The following is a 15,775-nucleotide window of genomic DNA, read 5'->3' on the forward strand; positions in this document are numbered from 1 at the left end:
ATTCGAGTGTTAGAAGCGCGACTGCCTCCTTGTTAGCACTGCTACAAAGACTCGGCATGTATATTTTCTTAATCTGTCATAATTAGTTAAAGGATTGTTCCTTATTTGCCACATTCATCTATTGTCACTCCACCGTTATCGTCTTAGACTTATTCTTGTGACACAGAAGGAATAAAAAAAAAAACACTCAAGGAATAATTTCCACTAAGCACGGTGGGTCCCCTCAGTTTTAGCCAGTAGATGGCGCTGTCATTGTGGCCCTTTCAAACCTGGGTGATGCCAGAGAGACCAACATATGAGGGACAGGGGATAAACAAACCCTGCAGGCTCTTTGGGTGTGCCAATGCTGGTGCCCCTGTCTGCCAAAGGGGGTGGCTTACCCGCTTGCCTACTTTAAGAGCTGCACCAGTGCTCTCATGCAGAATCTCCAGGGTCTCCCCCAGACCTAGCCCTTGTTGCCCCTGCCCGATTCCCTGTGTGAATCCGAGGTGCCGTTGCAACCCGGGGGCTGCCAAGTAGCAGTTTGCAGGAGAGAGAGCCCCCTTCGAAAGCCATCTCCCCATGTCCGTCCTTTAAGGATGCGTCCTGGCCGAGTAAAGATGCCAGACGTCCCTCACAAGATTCTTCAGTCGACACTCAAGGTGTTTATGATGTGGCAGTGAAGACACACAAACCCAGCACTGGGAGGCAGCTGCCCTATGCATTGCTAGTTAACAAAATGAGAAAATATGATTTACGACCAGCGTTCTGGTGAGCCTCCCACAATATACAAGGAACATAGCAGAACAAACATAAACAGGTAGAAATGAACTAATTAAAAACTAATAACAAACACAGAATAATGCAAATAACTAACATAAGTAGTAAAAAAAAAAAATGAGAATATGAAAGCCAGCCAGACCGCCTGTGCCAAAATAAGGAGACAAACTCTCTTCATGTCCTTCCAAGACCTACGGGACAGACTTAGTGAAAAGTAATGATTAAGAAAAAGACCACGCCCATTTGTACTGATTTTGTTTAAGCTCCACCCATTATAAAAATCTCAAGCTGAACCCTCCCATTCCTGCCCTCAGAAAAAAACAAACGAGCCTATCATTAGAGTGTGGTTGCAGTGTGGGCGTGGCTTGCGTGAAGGGGGCGGTGCCATCAGCTCCTCGTGTGGACTCCATGATGTGCTGTTTATGTGTAAGTGGCAGCGACTGATGGGCTCCTCTCACTGCATTTCGTCCCCATCCTCCTCCTCCTCCTCTGTGGCTACTCATCGCCTTATTTGATCCCATCTGTCTTTTCATTTCGTTTCCTAATTGCTTTGTAATGCACTTGTTGATAAGGCTCGCTCTGAGAAGCGCTCTATAAAATAATGATTGAGCGAAATTAACCTGCAAAAGTGTCAGAAAGTTGAGCGGGGCGATATGAGCTAAATTGCTATTTTAGTGCACTTTCAGCAAACCGCCTTGCCGGCACTCTTTGTGCCCTGATTTACTGCCTACTGTGAGCTGACGTGACGCTGAGAGGGTTAACGCTCGAATCACAGGAAAGGTTTGTAACGAGGAGGTGAAACTAGAGCAGACTTAATGTATTCTTCCCCACGCTCTCACAGAGGTGCAATTAGTCCTAAACACAGCTTAATCAGTCAGTGCGAGATTGATTCCTACACTCATCGATTCCAGGGGCCAGCTGGCACCATGCCAGGCCAGGAGAGACTTCAAAACCAATGAAGTGCACTGAGTCGGGGATTAGCCCGTATGGTAATGAGGGGGAGCGGGCATTGAACCTGCCGAGAAGCCGCCCTTCTCGAGTGCTCCTGGCCGGCTTTGATTCTCACAGGCTCTCTAATTACCGTTAATCTCCATGCAAAGAGATCTGCTGTGTGTGCAGTGGAGATCAAACAGGGCAGCTAGGGAGCGGCCCCCCCAAACAAAGCACGATTGACGTCACGAGCCCACTGGCTTACGGAGATTGCGAGACCTTGTCGGTGCCCGGGAGTTGTGTTCCGGCCTGCTGGCACAAACTTTTACTGTCTGGCTTTCGGTCAGGATCCTTTACCCGCAGCCTGCGTTTAGGACCATCGCTTGTGTTTGGGGGTCACTAGGGGATGGTCTTTTCTCTGTTGCCTTCTAGTCCCATTTTATTTCATTTGTAATGGCAGGGAATGTAGCGCCTCACACTTTATGTGGCTTTTACCTGACCAGCTTTGAAGCTCCTGTATGAAAGATATTTGGCACCTCAGAGTTTATGGTGGGCATCTGGTGCCCAGGGTCTTGCAGACTTTTTAACTGTATTTAACCTGCCATTACAGGTGTCTGGTGCCCAGAAGATGAAATATTTAGTTGGTGTTAATGCTTACAGGGGGATTATGCTTGGCATGGAGTGATTCTGTGCCAGGGTTCTTGAGATAATCTGCCATGATGAGTGTCTGTTACCACATTCCTTAATGAGTATTTGGTGTGCCATATCTGCTTTGTGTGCCAACTGCACAATGAATTTGCCACCTCAGATTTTATAGTTGGGTATCTGGTACCCAGCATCTTGTAGAGTTTTTATTATATTTGAATCTCTACTGAAAGTGCCATTGCAGGTGTCTGGTGGTCATTGCTGTTCATTCTTACATGGTGATTATAGTAAGTCTGTTATGGAGATTACACTTGGCATAAGGTGGTCTTGTGCCCAGGTCCTTGTGATATTTGTATTTCCCATAATCTGCCATGATGAGTGTCTGTTGCCCCATTCCTTAATGAGTATTTGGTGTGCCTTATCTGGGTTGTGTGCCAACTGCACAATGAATTTGGCACCTCACATTTTATAGTTGGGTATCTGATGCCCAGTGTCTTGTAGAATTTTTATTTTCTTTGAATCTCCACTGAATGATGAGAAGTCTATTACGGAGCTTCTACCTGGCATCAGGTGGTCCTGTGCCCAGGTCCTTGTGATAGTCGTATTGCCCATAGTCTGCCATGATGATATGTCTGTTATGGAGCTTCTACCTGGCATCAGGTGGTTCTGTGCCCAGGTCCTTGTGATAGTTGTATTGCCAAAGCCTGCCATGATGATAAGTCTGTTACAGAGCTTATACTTGGCATCAGGTGGTCCTGTGCCCAGGTCATTGTGATAGTCGTATTGCCCATAGTCTGCCATGATGATATGTCTTTTATGGAGCTTCTACCTGGCATCAGGTGGTTCTGTGCTCAGGTCCTTGTGATAGTTGTATTGCCATAGCCTGCCATGATGATAAGTCTGTTACGGAGCTTATACTTGGCATGAGATGGTCCTGTGCCCAGGTCATTGTGATTGTCGTATTGCCCATAGTCTGCCATGATGATAAGTCTGTTATGGAGCTTATACTTTGCATCAGGTGGTCCTGTGCCCAGGTCCTTGTGATAGTTGTATTACCCATAGTCTGCCATGATGATAAGTCAATTATGGAGCTTCTACCTGGCATCAGGTGGTCCTGGGCCCAGGTCCTTGTGATAGTTGTATTGCCATAGCCTGCCATGATGATAAGTCTGTTACGGAGCTTATACTTGGCATGAGGTGGTCCTGTGCCCAGGTCATTGTGATTGTCGTATTACCCATAGTCTGCCATGACGAGTGTCTGTGTCCAGGTGTGTTTGTGCCTTAAATGTGTCGATCGGCTATCTGGTGACCCAGTGCCCGGTGGTATTTTGCTGGACTCAGCCTTGTCACAAGTGAAGTGGAGCTCAAGTAAGAAGTGCTGGTGCAGGTGGGCTTAGGTCTTCTCTTCATGATGATTGATGAGAGGAAGAGGAGAGGTGGGGTGGTCCGAGGCTGCTCTGTCTTATTGTGGTATGAGAGTTGAGTCTTCTCTGCAGTAGCAATATCCACTTGGGCATCAAGATGGTGACCGTCTCGGGCCTCTGGGTTTCCTACTAAAAACCCGCTCATCCTTCTGTTTCAGAACATGCTGCATCCCTTTGAGTTGGGCAGAGATAATCACAGGCAGTGCCACCAGGTTGGTAGGCCATTACTGGGTACACTCACACATAAGTGGGCCAACCTGAAGTCCTTCTGTCTTTTGGGGTGTTAAAGGAAGGTCAGGCGGGAAACAAGTGCAGACAGCAAGAAAGGAGATGAGAAGCAGATCAAACACCATCATGGTTACCCCTTTCAGTGACAGGAAACCATTCATTCAGAGAGTTTGTGTGATGTCCTCTCTTCAAGGTTCCCGATTAGGGAGGCACTTCTGAGGGCACAATCCTCCTCCTGTCTGTATGGGTTTGATAATGAATGCCAACTTGCAGTCTGACGGTTCTTTAAAGGGTCAGTGGGGTGACAAAGAAGGTGACAGAACCTGGGGGTGATGTCAGCACTGTCCTCAAGAGGAAAGAAAGGGACACGGAGTCAACAACTGTGCCACTCCATGCTCTCATTCCGGAGTGGCAGAGCCCTGACGATGCCTTGGCACGCATGTCTGACATGACACAGAAAGAACATACAAGCCTGAGTGACCACACTGGCGTTTGAACCTGGGTGCCTGGAGGTGTGAGGCAGTGAGGCCATTCTCTATGTGACCCCATGCTTCCAAAGTCGTATTTATCTGAACATTGTATGGCACCACCAGCCATCGCCAGACGAGTTGCCTGTCCATTTACACGTATGATCCGGTGCTTCAAGCTCCTTGCAGCCCATGGAGATTCCACACAGGCCATCTGCTGATTGAAGTCGCGTCACAGGAGTTATGAGACAGCAGTCATAAGGACTGTGCCACTCATTAAAATGGCCATTCATTTATTCTTCATCTGGAAGCCAACTTTGAAATGGAAGCCCCGTGTGATAAGAAGTTAGAAAAATGTCAAAATGTCCTTCCTTAGTGGGCTGTTGCGGCGTACACACCGTGAATGTTCTGGATGCTTGATCACATTTGCCGACTCCAGCTGATTATTATATTGTTCTGTTAGGAACACCTATTTAAATTGGCAAAGCAGTACCACCCTGATCTGTTGGCACTGGCATAGATAAATGACATCGGCGTCCCAATCCAGCGATTGTTAAGTAATGGTCGACCGAAGAGTCTTAAAGTCAGACCCCCCCCTCAACTTGAAATGGCCACAAAGTTACTCTCACCTTCTCTCCATAGGGGGGCAGCATTGCAGAGTGAAAGTGATGTCTTGACCTGTATTTTTGGGAATGGGACCTACTGAAGTGTACCCTGTCACCGGAGCAACCATGGAGGTCACCAAGGGAATCATTTAATGGTCCAGAAAGAGGGACGCATGAGTGGCTGGCGATGCCAACTGGTGTTTTGTGGCTTATCTAATCAAATGTGGCACTACCGCTTCTTCCAGGGATCAGTGGTCCACCGAGACCATGGAACTGGCATCCCAGAACAGGCCACATATGCTGTAATTGAAAAGGAAGGATACTGGAATCACATAGGCATTCTGGGAAATGGGGTGGGGGGGGGGGGTCAGGTTGGAGATTGTCCGATAATGGAAGAGGGGGCATTGATAGGTCATATTAATGAAGTAATGACAAGGTGGTGCTTATCACTTGACGTTGCATTGCATGGATCTCAGCTTAGGACTCGACGAGGAACAGAGGATTCTGAATTTGCTCCTTACACTGTAGAAGTGACAGAGGGTTCACTTTCTTTTTCACGTGTCTCTCTCATCTCCGTCGATGCTGAAACGCACCGTGATGACCTGCTGCACTATCTTGTGTTGCTCCTCTGGGCCTCCCAAATTTTGTCAACAAGGGTGACAGCACCAGGCCACTGTCACCTGCTTTCAACTGTTATGTCAAGATGACCGCACAGTTCCCCCAAAGCCCATCATGTTGACAATGCTCAGACTCAATGGTCTGTTCATCGAAATGAGGGATTCCTGAAGTAATGCAATTGCCACTGTGATCCAATTCTATCCATTCATTGTCTGGTGGTCTTGATGTGCAGCCCTCTAGCGTTGGCCAAAAGCGGAATTGATTTATAACTTGTTCCGCTTGTCCTGGACTGCATATCCAGTCAGCAAGCCCCTCTGATTTGTCCTGACACCTGGTCAGCGTCGCAGTTTCTAAAGTCGGACTCGGTCCTCCTAACATGGGGCTGCTTGGTGGGGTGGCTGAGGGGATCTCAGCTGTCATTCGTTTATTCACTGAATGATTTGGTCCAAAAGTGACTTCCAAATCACAGGACAGTTGCTTGAGTTTTTCCACAGTATGACTACCGCCCCGTAAAGGGAGTTACGTGACATGCCAACAGTTTGGTTTACTGCGCATAGGCTTACCCACTAGGGGGCGCACTGCCTCACAGTTCTCAAGCAATGGTTTCCATCTTTCTGTAAAGTAAACACTATTAGGGTCCCAACCTTACTTAGTGATTGATGTCTTGAACCTGCAGCCGTGGGCTGTCCAGTCTGATACTTTAGCTACTGGGGGGAGGCTTACGGTTACCTTGGCACGTACAGGACATTTGTCTTCAGATTTATAAAAGGTGAGAACTAGTAAGTGATGCGATGAGGTCACGCCATGAATCAGCACTCGGGGCTGACCCTGAAACCATGTGGCCTCTTTGCTTTATCCACTAGGGGGGCACACTGCCTACAACATTTATGAGTATGTTGAATCCCACAGACTACGGTGTCTGACATTTAGTCCAGTGCCTTGTCCTCTAGGGGGCAGCCTGCCTGATTTATGATTGCTGTCCTTTGTTTTCTCCACTAGGGGGCGCGACCCACCCACCCATGACACCACCCTGCTCAGCCCTATCCTGTATGGCTGTTTGTTCATGAGGATGGTGAATTGCATAGATTTGAATGTCTGGAATTTAGTCTTGTAGAGTACAGTCCAGTGCCTCGTCCTCTAGCAGGAGTACTGCTTGATTTGCTATTGCGGCCCTTTGCTTGTCCACTAGGGGGCACACTGCCTATATGTTTGTATCTATGATGAAATTCATAGACTTTAATGGCTGATATTTACCCTTGTAAAGTAGTTTAGTACCTTGTCCTCTAGGGGGCACACTATCTGATTTATAATTGCTGTTCTTTACTTTGTCCACTAGGGGCTGCAGTGCCTATATATGTGTAAATATAATGAATTGTATAAACTATAGTGTGTAATATTCAGCCTTGTAGAGTACTGACCAGTGCCTTGTCCTCTATGGGGCACCCTAACTGATTTACATTTGTGGTCCTTTGCTTTGTCCACTAGGGGGCACACTGCCTATATTTCTGTGCATATGTTGAAATTCATAGACTTTAATGTCTGAAATTTACCCTTCTACAGTTTAGTACCTTGTCCTCTAGGGCCCCCACTATCTGATTTACAATTGCTGTTCTGTCCTTTGTCCACTAGGGAGCACACTGCCTGATTTACAATTTCTGCCTTTTGCTTCATCTGCTAGGGGGTGCGCTGTGTAAATATAATGAATTGTATAAACTATAGTGTGTAATATTCAGCCTTGTAGAGTACTGACCAGTGCCTTGTCCTCTATGGGGCACCCTAACTGATTTACAGTACATTTGCTGTCATTAGCTTTGTCCACTAGGGTGCCCACCAACCTAATTTACATTTACTGCCTGTCCATTACTTTGTCCTCTATGGGGCGCACTGCCCAATTTACAATTCCTGTTCTTTGCTCTGTCCTCTAGGGGGCTCCAGCGACTGATTTCTACTGGATATGATTATTAATATGTCTACAGTATGAATATTGGCGGGTGGGGGTTGAACCCGTAGCCTTGTACTTTACACTCTTTGCCACTAGGGGCGCCGAGCCTAATGCTAAAGTGTGTTGTAAATCCAAAGGATGAAGTCGTCTTCACGTTTACGGGCCGAGGGTTTCCTACCAGATGCATGACAGCTCCACAGGAAGTGGACAGGATGGTGCGGCCCACCCTACCTCAGGGAGGCTCAGGGAGTGTTAAGCTTCACTTCACTTTTCTAGAATGTGCTTGTCGTATGGAGTTCTCTGACAGATGTGCTGTAGATTTGTGTCATTCACGCTGCTTTTCTTTCTCTCTCTCTCTGCTTCCTCCTCCACTGCAGAACTCCATTCGACACAACCTCTCCCTTCACACCCGCTTCATCCGGGTCCAGAATGAGGGCACAGGAAAGAGCTCCTGGTGGATGTTGAATCCTGATGGGGGAAAGTCGGGCAAGGCCCCCCGCCGCAGGGCGGTCTCCATGGATAACAACAGCAAGTATCTGAAGAGCAAAGGCCGGGCGAGCAAGAAAAAAGCAGCGGCTGCCGTCGCTGCCATGCAGGCCGCACAAGACCCCTCTGAGGGCAGCTCTCCGGGAAGTAAGTGGAGCCCCAGTGGGAGTGGGAGTGGAGGCGGCGGGGAAGAGTTTGACAACTGGACAGACATCCGCTCGCGGGCCAACTCCTCAGCGTCCACCCTGAGTAACCGGCTGTCCCCCATCATCGCCAACGACGAGCTGGATGAGATGGAACCCGAGGAGGGTCCGTCGTGCTCCACGTCCCCCCGGATGTACCCGAGTCCTTCCAACACCCTGTCGCCGGCCGTTAGCATAGGCGGCCATTGCTCCGTGGAGCTTCCGCAACTCACTGACCTTACGGGGGCCATCAATTTAAATGAGAGCCTCAGCAACGGTCTCCTGGAGGAAATGCAACAGCAGCAGCAGCAGCATCATCAGGATGGCTACCACTCGCCTCATCAGCAGATTCCCCCAATCAAGGCACGAAATGCCGGGTTCTCGTTCAGCTCCAAGTGTTCCGTGGCCCCTCCGGCCTCAGCGGGCAATTACTGCAGCACCATCTACAGCCAGTCCAGCCACGGGAGCCTCCGTCACCACTCGCCCATGCAGACCATCCAAGAGAACAAGCCCACCACCTTCCAAACGACTCCGGCCAGAATCCCCGTCAGCCATTATTCCAACCCTGCTTCCCTGCAGGACCTCCTGACCTCCACCTCCACATACAGGTCGTCCAAAGATCTCCTGTTGAGCCAGGAAGCAGACTCCATGATGGTGCGACCTAACCAGGTGGTGGCGACGTCGCTCTCTCACTCTCACTCTCTGCCCCTTCCGCATCGTCAAAGCTGCAGTAGTGGCGCAAGGGGGGTCAACAGTGTGGGACTCATGCCAGCCTATGGAAATTCTCTCAAGGTGGATAGCTTGTACCATCCCTCTCACCCATCCAGCCACGGACACCTTCCGGCTTCAACCGCTCTGCCACCGAACCCCGCCGGTCTGCTGGGTGCCCCGCCAGACACATGCCATGTGGCCGCCGCACCCCACCCGCGACACCACCCTGCTCAGCCCTATCCTAATCACGGGCATCATCAGGCCTTGCCAGATTCCATGCACGGGCCTTACCACCCGCACCCTCACAATCATCACCTTCACCCGCATCACGGGAGCTACCACTACCACAACCACCTCCACCACCACTACTCGTACGAGCGCCTGCCAGCAGACTTGGACCTCGACATGTTCCACGGCAGCCTGGACTGTGATGTCGAATCCATCATCCTCAACGATTTCATGGACTCCTCAGAGGAACTTGACTTCAATTTTGACTGCGCGCTGCCACAGGGGAATATGGCAGCCGTGCTGGGCATGGGGAGCCTCCCGGGGCCACCACAAACCCACAACAACCAGAGCTGGGTGCCAGGATGAAGAGGTCCAAGAGGCAGTGCCATCCCATCCCCAAACCCCCCGACCACCCCCCTCCCCCATCTCCAACAGCACAACTCGCCAAGGCCACCCGATGACCAGCTCATGCCTAGACGTGGGGTGATTGACCGACTGGGCAGGACGTGCCAGCCTGAACATATTTATTCTGTGTGAAAGACTCATAGGTGGAAATGTCGACTTTTGTTGGGTTTTGTTTCCAGTCCATATCTCGGTCTCGACTGAGACTTTCTCGAACTGTGTTGATCCAGAGTGTGTATCCAAAGTCCTCGGATGTTGATTATTCTTTTTGGTTTTTTCTTATTTTTTTTGTTTTTTTTCTTCTCATGAGTACCCGTATCCTCTTTTTAAAAGCCCACTAGACTGCCATGACTTACCGGGCAGTGTCTTCTGCTGCTAAGGAACAACAGTTTGGGGGGGGGTTCCCCCCATTCCTTCTCTGAAAATACAATGTCTGAATGTGAGACCCCCCACCATGTGCTGATGGGTTTCATCCGATTTTCGTTGTGCTCTTGTGAAACCTAAGGTGTGCCAATGTCTTCTATGGGTTCTGTCTGTTGGTTCTTTGCCCCTGAGCTGAATGCTCCTCTTGCTTAGCGATGCCCACCTTAGGTCATGCTGCCCTAACTACGCATTTGGAGGAAACGATTCGAACGAACGCACAAGTGTGGATTCCAATGCTGGGCATGTGATGCGTTTGAGCTCAAGGTTTTCTATGCGAGGGGCACAAAGCAAAGTGTCGTGAAAGTCCTTCCATGCATCCACAACCTTGCCAGACCATCAGACGGTTTTCAGATTGCTTGGAAGCCAAAGCCCATGTCAGCAGCATCGACCACAACATCCTGAACTCACGATGGCACAAAGACGGGGGTCTTGGGCTGAGTGAGCACAGGTGGGGCTGCTGGCATAGACTCTGGCCACCCGCCACCCTTGAGTGGACCAAGCAGGTTGGAGATGGATGGATGGACAGGCAGAGAGAGATAGGGAGGCAAGTCAAGGAAGAAATGTTGGAGTGTTGCTATCAGAAGTAAACTGAGTGACCCTCCCGCTGCTTTTGTATGCCCTCACTTTGACCCGCTGATGCTCATGGAGTGAATGCCCACCCGGAGCCATCGTCATCACACACACACACATTTATGAGGTCGATGACAATCACGCTGTGCCTACGCTATCCACTACAGTTCAAGTCGATTAGGGGTCTTCACTCAGTGCCCAGATCAGAATGAAGGGTGGGCCAAGGCTCATTCCGAAGTTCTGAGGTGTTGGAGTTTATGCCTGGCACATACATGGGCCACATCCAAGGAGGGTGAGCAATGTGGTGCAATGCACTCCACCCATTGGACCACAGACTTGCTTTGGGATTATATGGCAGGACCCAGCCCTGGACACGGGGGGGTCGGTGGGCACACTTACACTAACACTCACTCACTTACTCATACATGGAGTGACCAGTTACCATGAAGTGCACATCTTTGAGACTTGGGGGGCTACCATAAGTGAAGAAGCTGGCGAGAACACGTCAGCAGCACACAGATGTTGAGTGGAACTTTAATGATAAGAAGGACATTGGGAAATCATTCAGATTGACGCTGTCAACAAACACCCACCCATCTTCAGGTCATGTAGCGCCTTACACAGTGCGCTCCATGGATAGCAACCTTACAAAGCAGAACAAATACAAAAGGCTAAGAGCGCAAGACAGAAAGTCAGTGGGGGTCTAAACACCCCCAAGACTTGGAGGGAGTGAAGTGTTCATAAAGGTAAAGCTGAATAGCCCCCTAGACAGATCAGAAGGGTGAAAATGTCTCATGTGTCAACACTAGGGGGTGCCATTGGCTGCCGTGTATGTTTATAAGGGGAAGTGGACAAATTTATATAAATATCTGAAAAGAAAAGAAAATTATTGAGGGCTCTGTAAAAGAATCTGGCGGCGTGAGCCGTGACATCGGGGGTCTCCCTGACTCAGACAGAGGAGCTCCTTGCTGCCCTCTAGTGGCTGACAATGGCATTTTCTATTACATTGACTTGGGCCCCAGTGGTCACTCAAGATGAGTTTAGAATTCAGCAAGAGAAACAGTGGACACCTAAAGACCCCCCCCCACCCCCAAATCCTGGCAATGTTACCCACAATTAGCCGCTAGCGACGTGGCCCCCCTCCAGAAGGTGTGTGTGTTTCTTCTGGAAGTCAAGCAGGTAGTCTGGTGACCAGCCAAGGTCACAATTCCTGGCCGAAGGGATCAAGTGTGTGGATAGGAGGCCCCCTTAGAGAATCAGCGAGACACTACTTCTGTCCATTTTCACCCCTCGCTCATGTATGGCTGCCTGTCTCTTCCAAATAAACAGGACGTACAGTAGATGTGGCCTGGGCTCGTATTACAGCAGGTTAACGGGCTTCTCACTCATTGGCCTGACGTCGACAGGGGAGAAGGACTCTTTGAAGCTTTCATATTTGAAAGACAAACACCACAAATCACGACTTGAGGAACACATGGATGGCACATTTCATCATTCGACGCTGGCACTTTAGACGACAAGGCAGGACCAACAGCTGCCCTGATAGTGACGCACATCCCCTGCTCTCATAGGTAAAGCTGAGGACATCTGCTTCTGGGTAAAAAGAACATAACCTGCGCATTTGTGCAGCATCTTCCTTGGTGTCTTACAATCAGTGTACACACTGAGCAGGTGAGACCACTGGAGTTGAGCAGCAGGACTCTAGCGTGAGATAAGCCGGTGACGTGGTGACAATTAGGCCTTCTTTATCCTCCTCCTCCTCCTCAGCCAGCTGGTCCCACAGCACAGTTCATGCTATACAAACACGTACGTACAGTATATCACGTCCTCCTGTCGCCGAGACAGAACGTCCTCAGCTTTACTGTTCCAAGTGTGGGAGGGAGTCATGGATGCAGTACTGTGAGAGCGTAACTAACGTCAGAGGCGAGGCAGGCCCAGTGTGGGCCCTCAGAAGGGATGGACAGAACTCCGGATGAAAGGGACTGCATAACGACAGAATTGAAATAATATAACTAAAATACTAGAACTGCAGAGAAACAGACACGGACTCAGGGAGAACACGCAGAGGGCACAGACCTGGCATTTGTACCCAGGGAGCTGCGAGGCAAGAGTGATAAACACAATCAAAGTACCCCTCAAAAAAAGAGAATAATCAGCTTGATTTGAATAATTATATACTAGATACTGTAACTACAGAAAGGGACCTGACTTTGGGAGGGCAGCAGTCAGAAGGGGCTGAAGAAAAACTTAAAGCACCCAACCTTACTGGCCTTACTGAAAAAACGGGGGGATATGGGGGTCTGTGTAAACAATAGAAACAAAATCCTGCTGCAGGACAGACTGTAAATTATGAAGCCTATTAATGTAAGCATTTACAACATCCATAAAAAAAAAAAATACAAAAATGGATATGTATGTCGAAGGCACACGCTGCCAGGCACTGCGGGTAGAGGGCGGGGGGCACACAGGAGCTTGTGCTCAATACTTGAAATGTCATAATGGTGCTCTTAGTGAACAGTAAATTACAGGTTTTTTTACATTTAATTAATCATATTATCTTCCCTGGCATATTTATCTCAATTTATATTATATATACATATATATTTATATATATATATATATATATATATATATATATATATATATATATATATATATATATATATATATATATCTTACTCTGTAGTCATTATTTGCATACATATAGTGCATATACACCATTTACTGTATATATATATTTCAAAATACAGTGCATATATATATACTGTATATATATATACTGTATACGCGTATATATATATGTACTGTATATCAAATTTTTTATATATATATATATATATATATATATATATATATATATATATATATATGTATATACAATATAAATAGGTTAACTTTTCCATTCCAAGAGAGGACCAACCTGTGGCAGGCGCAGTACGTACCTCTGTTCATATGTGTATATACATAGCATGTATCTGAATGTGTAAATATATCTGTATAGGTGTGTACTTTATAAAACTGAACAATCTGCTGGTTAGAGTCAGACTTAAATGTCTATCTATCTATCTATCTATCTATCTATCTATCTATCTATCTATCTATCTATCTATCTATCTATCTATCTATCTATCTATCTATCATAGCACTTTTCAGATCTATCTATCTATCTATCTATCTATCTATCTATCTATCTATCTATCTATCTATCTATCTATCTATCTATCTATCTATCTATCTATCTATCTATCTATCTATCTATTATAGCACGTTTCAGATCTATCTATCTATCTATCTATCTATCTATCTATCTATCTATCTATCTATCTATCTATCTATCTATCTATCTATCTATCTATCTGTATATAGTGTGTGTAAATATGTATATATAGGATGATTATAAAGTAAGATATATAAAAAATATTTAGGTGTACTAGAAAGGTCCAAAAAATAGAATTATGTTGAATAATAAATAAATAAATGTTTTCCTATAATTTGTCAAATGTATAATAACTATAAACATTGAACATTGCTATATTTTATTCTAATTTATCACTATATTTTAAGCATATTTGTCAAACTTTAATAAGAAATTGAATTGTATATTGTTAATAAGAAAGCTTGTTATTATAAAGGACTAGTTAGTTGTAAATTCCTTGTTTAAAAGGAATTCCCGGTCATTCTGGATCAGATTCTATTCTTGTTCAAGCATTTTTTTTTTTTTATCTTTATTGGTTATGAAATCTTAAGACAAGAAGAATCTAACTTTTCAGAGTGGTAGGATTAAAACAAGAAATTAAACAAACACCATATCCATAAATCAAAAACTGGTTAAACAGTCAGTGATGACTGGTCAGCCACCCAAAGCATTTTGTCCAAAGGCAGAGCTGCCAGAAGGCCGATTCACACGTCCCCATCTGGACCCCCATTAACACTCGCTGACTCACGGCCATCAGACTTGTCAAGACCCAGCCGGTCCGGTGGTACTGTGAAGGCAGCCGTCATGCAGAATGCTCTTCTTGAAAAACCTGTGCCCGCTCCTGGGGTTTGCATTCTTATGGCACGGAGGATGCATTGAGGTGACAGTTCAGTTCAACTGCTGGCTGTTCTACGCTTGAGAGCCAAGTTTTGCTTTTTCTTTTCGATGTTCACAAGGCACCTTAAAACTTTAGAAGAAAAATGACCCAATATACATTTTTTTATAGATTTACTATACAATACATCTCATGTTGTTATGTTATAAAATATTGAAAAGACTCGATCATTTTTAATTAATTCAATCAAGCACATTTTGCTTAATCCATAAGGCATAAATCAATATGCTGAATGAGCCTTTTGCATAATTTCAGGAAAGCACATTTAGAAATGCCACTCATTCATCCAAATGCTTAGTTCCATGTCCTGTAGGGTCACAGTGTGACTGGATGCCAACCTAACGCTGGAAACACTCATACTTGGTGCATACTACAGTATAATCAGTCAGCCTAGTGCTTTAAAGTGTAGGCAGTAAGACTTCATGAACGCAGGGAGGGCACGCAAAGCTCACACCCTGGCGAGGGACCGATGTGCACTTCGAGGGCCGTAAGGCCACAAAGGGTGGGAAAAAATGGGTGGATACAAAAAAAAAAAAATGACAGTTCAGACCACACACTCCTCTTCAGTGGAAATTGTAAATAAGATTATTTTTTTCTAAATAAACACATAAATTGTGTGCATTCAGTATGGCATTTATATATATATATATATATATATATATATATATATATATATATATATATATATATAAAATCCCGAAAATATGAACTCTGTGTCAACCAACTATGTAACCATCCATGTCAATTTAAAGGTGAAATATTACAAAATTGCATTCTGTGTTTTGGAAAGAAAGTCTTGATGTCAACATTCAGAAGAAACATTGGCCACCAGTCTACTTTCAAAAGATTAAAAAAATGTTTGTGTCCTTTTTTAATGACCTTTTCATATCATATTTTGTCTGTTACTGGGTTGGACATTTTGTTATTTCTTGTTCTCTTTTGTACAAATTCTATATTATGAAGAATATGTATAATAGTTTAAAAATACACAATGGAAATCCCTGTTTTTCTGTTTTTTAAGAGAATGTATTTAATCACATGGTGACTGTTAAATAAAAAAAAAT

General features: G+C 46.1%; 1 protein-coding gene across 1 annotated transcript in view; it reads left to right on the forward strand.

Annotated features, from left to right (window-relative positions):
- LOC114664491 (forkhead box protein O6-like) overlaps positions 1–13,230 on the forward strand; it is a 133,030-nt gene extending 119,800 nt beyond the window's left edge. The window contains exon 2 of the mRNA XM_028818608.2: positions 7,996–13,230. Within this exon, the coding sequence (XP_028674441.1) occupies positions 7,996–9,591 (1,596 nt within the window). The 3' untranslated portion in view covers positions 9,592–13,230. The remainder of the gene's footprint in view (positions 1–7,995) is intronic.
- Positions 13,231–15,775: the final 2,545 nt, after the last annotated feature.

The sequence above is a fragment of the Erpetoichthys calabaricus genome, chromosome 14 (genome assembly GCF_900747795.2).
Source record: "Erpetoichthys calabaricus chromosome 14, fErpCal1.3, whole genome shotgun sequence".
NCBI classification, from domain to species: domain Eukaryota; kingdom Metazoa; phylum Chordata; class Cladistia; order Polypteriformes; family Polypteridae; genus Erpetoichthys; species Erpetoichthys calabaricus.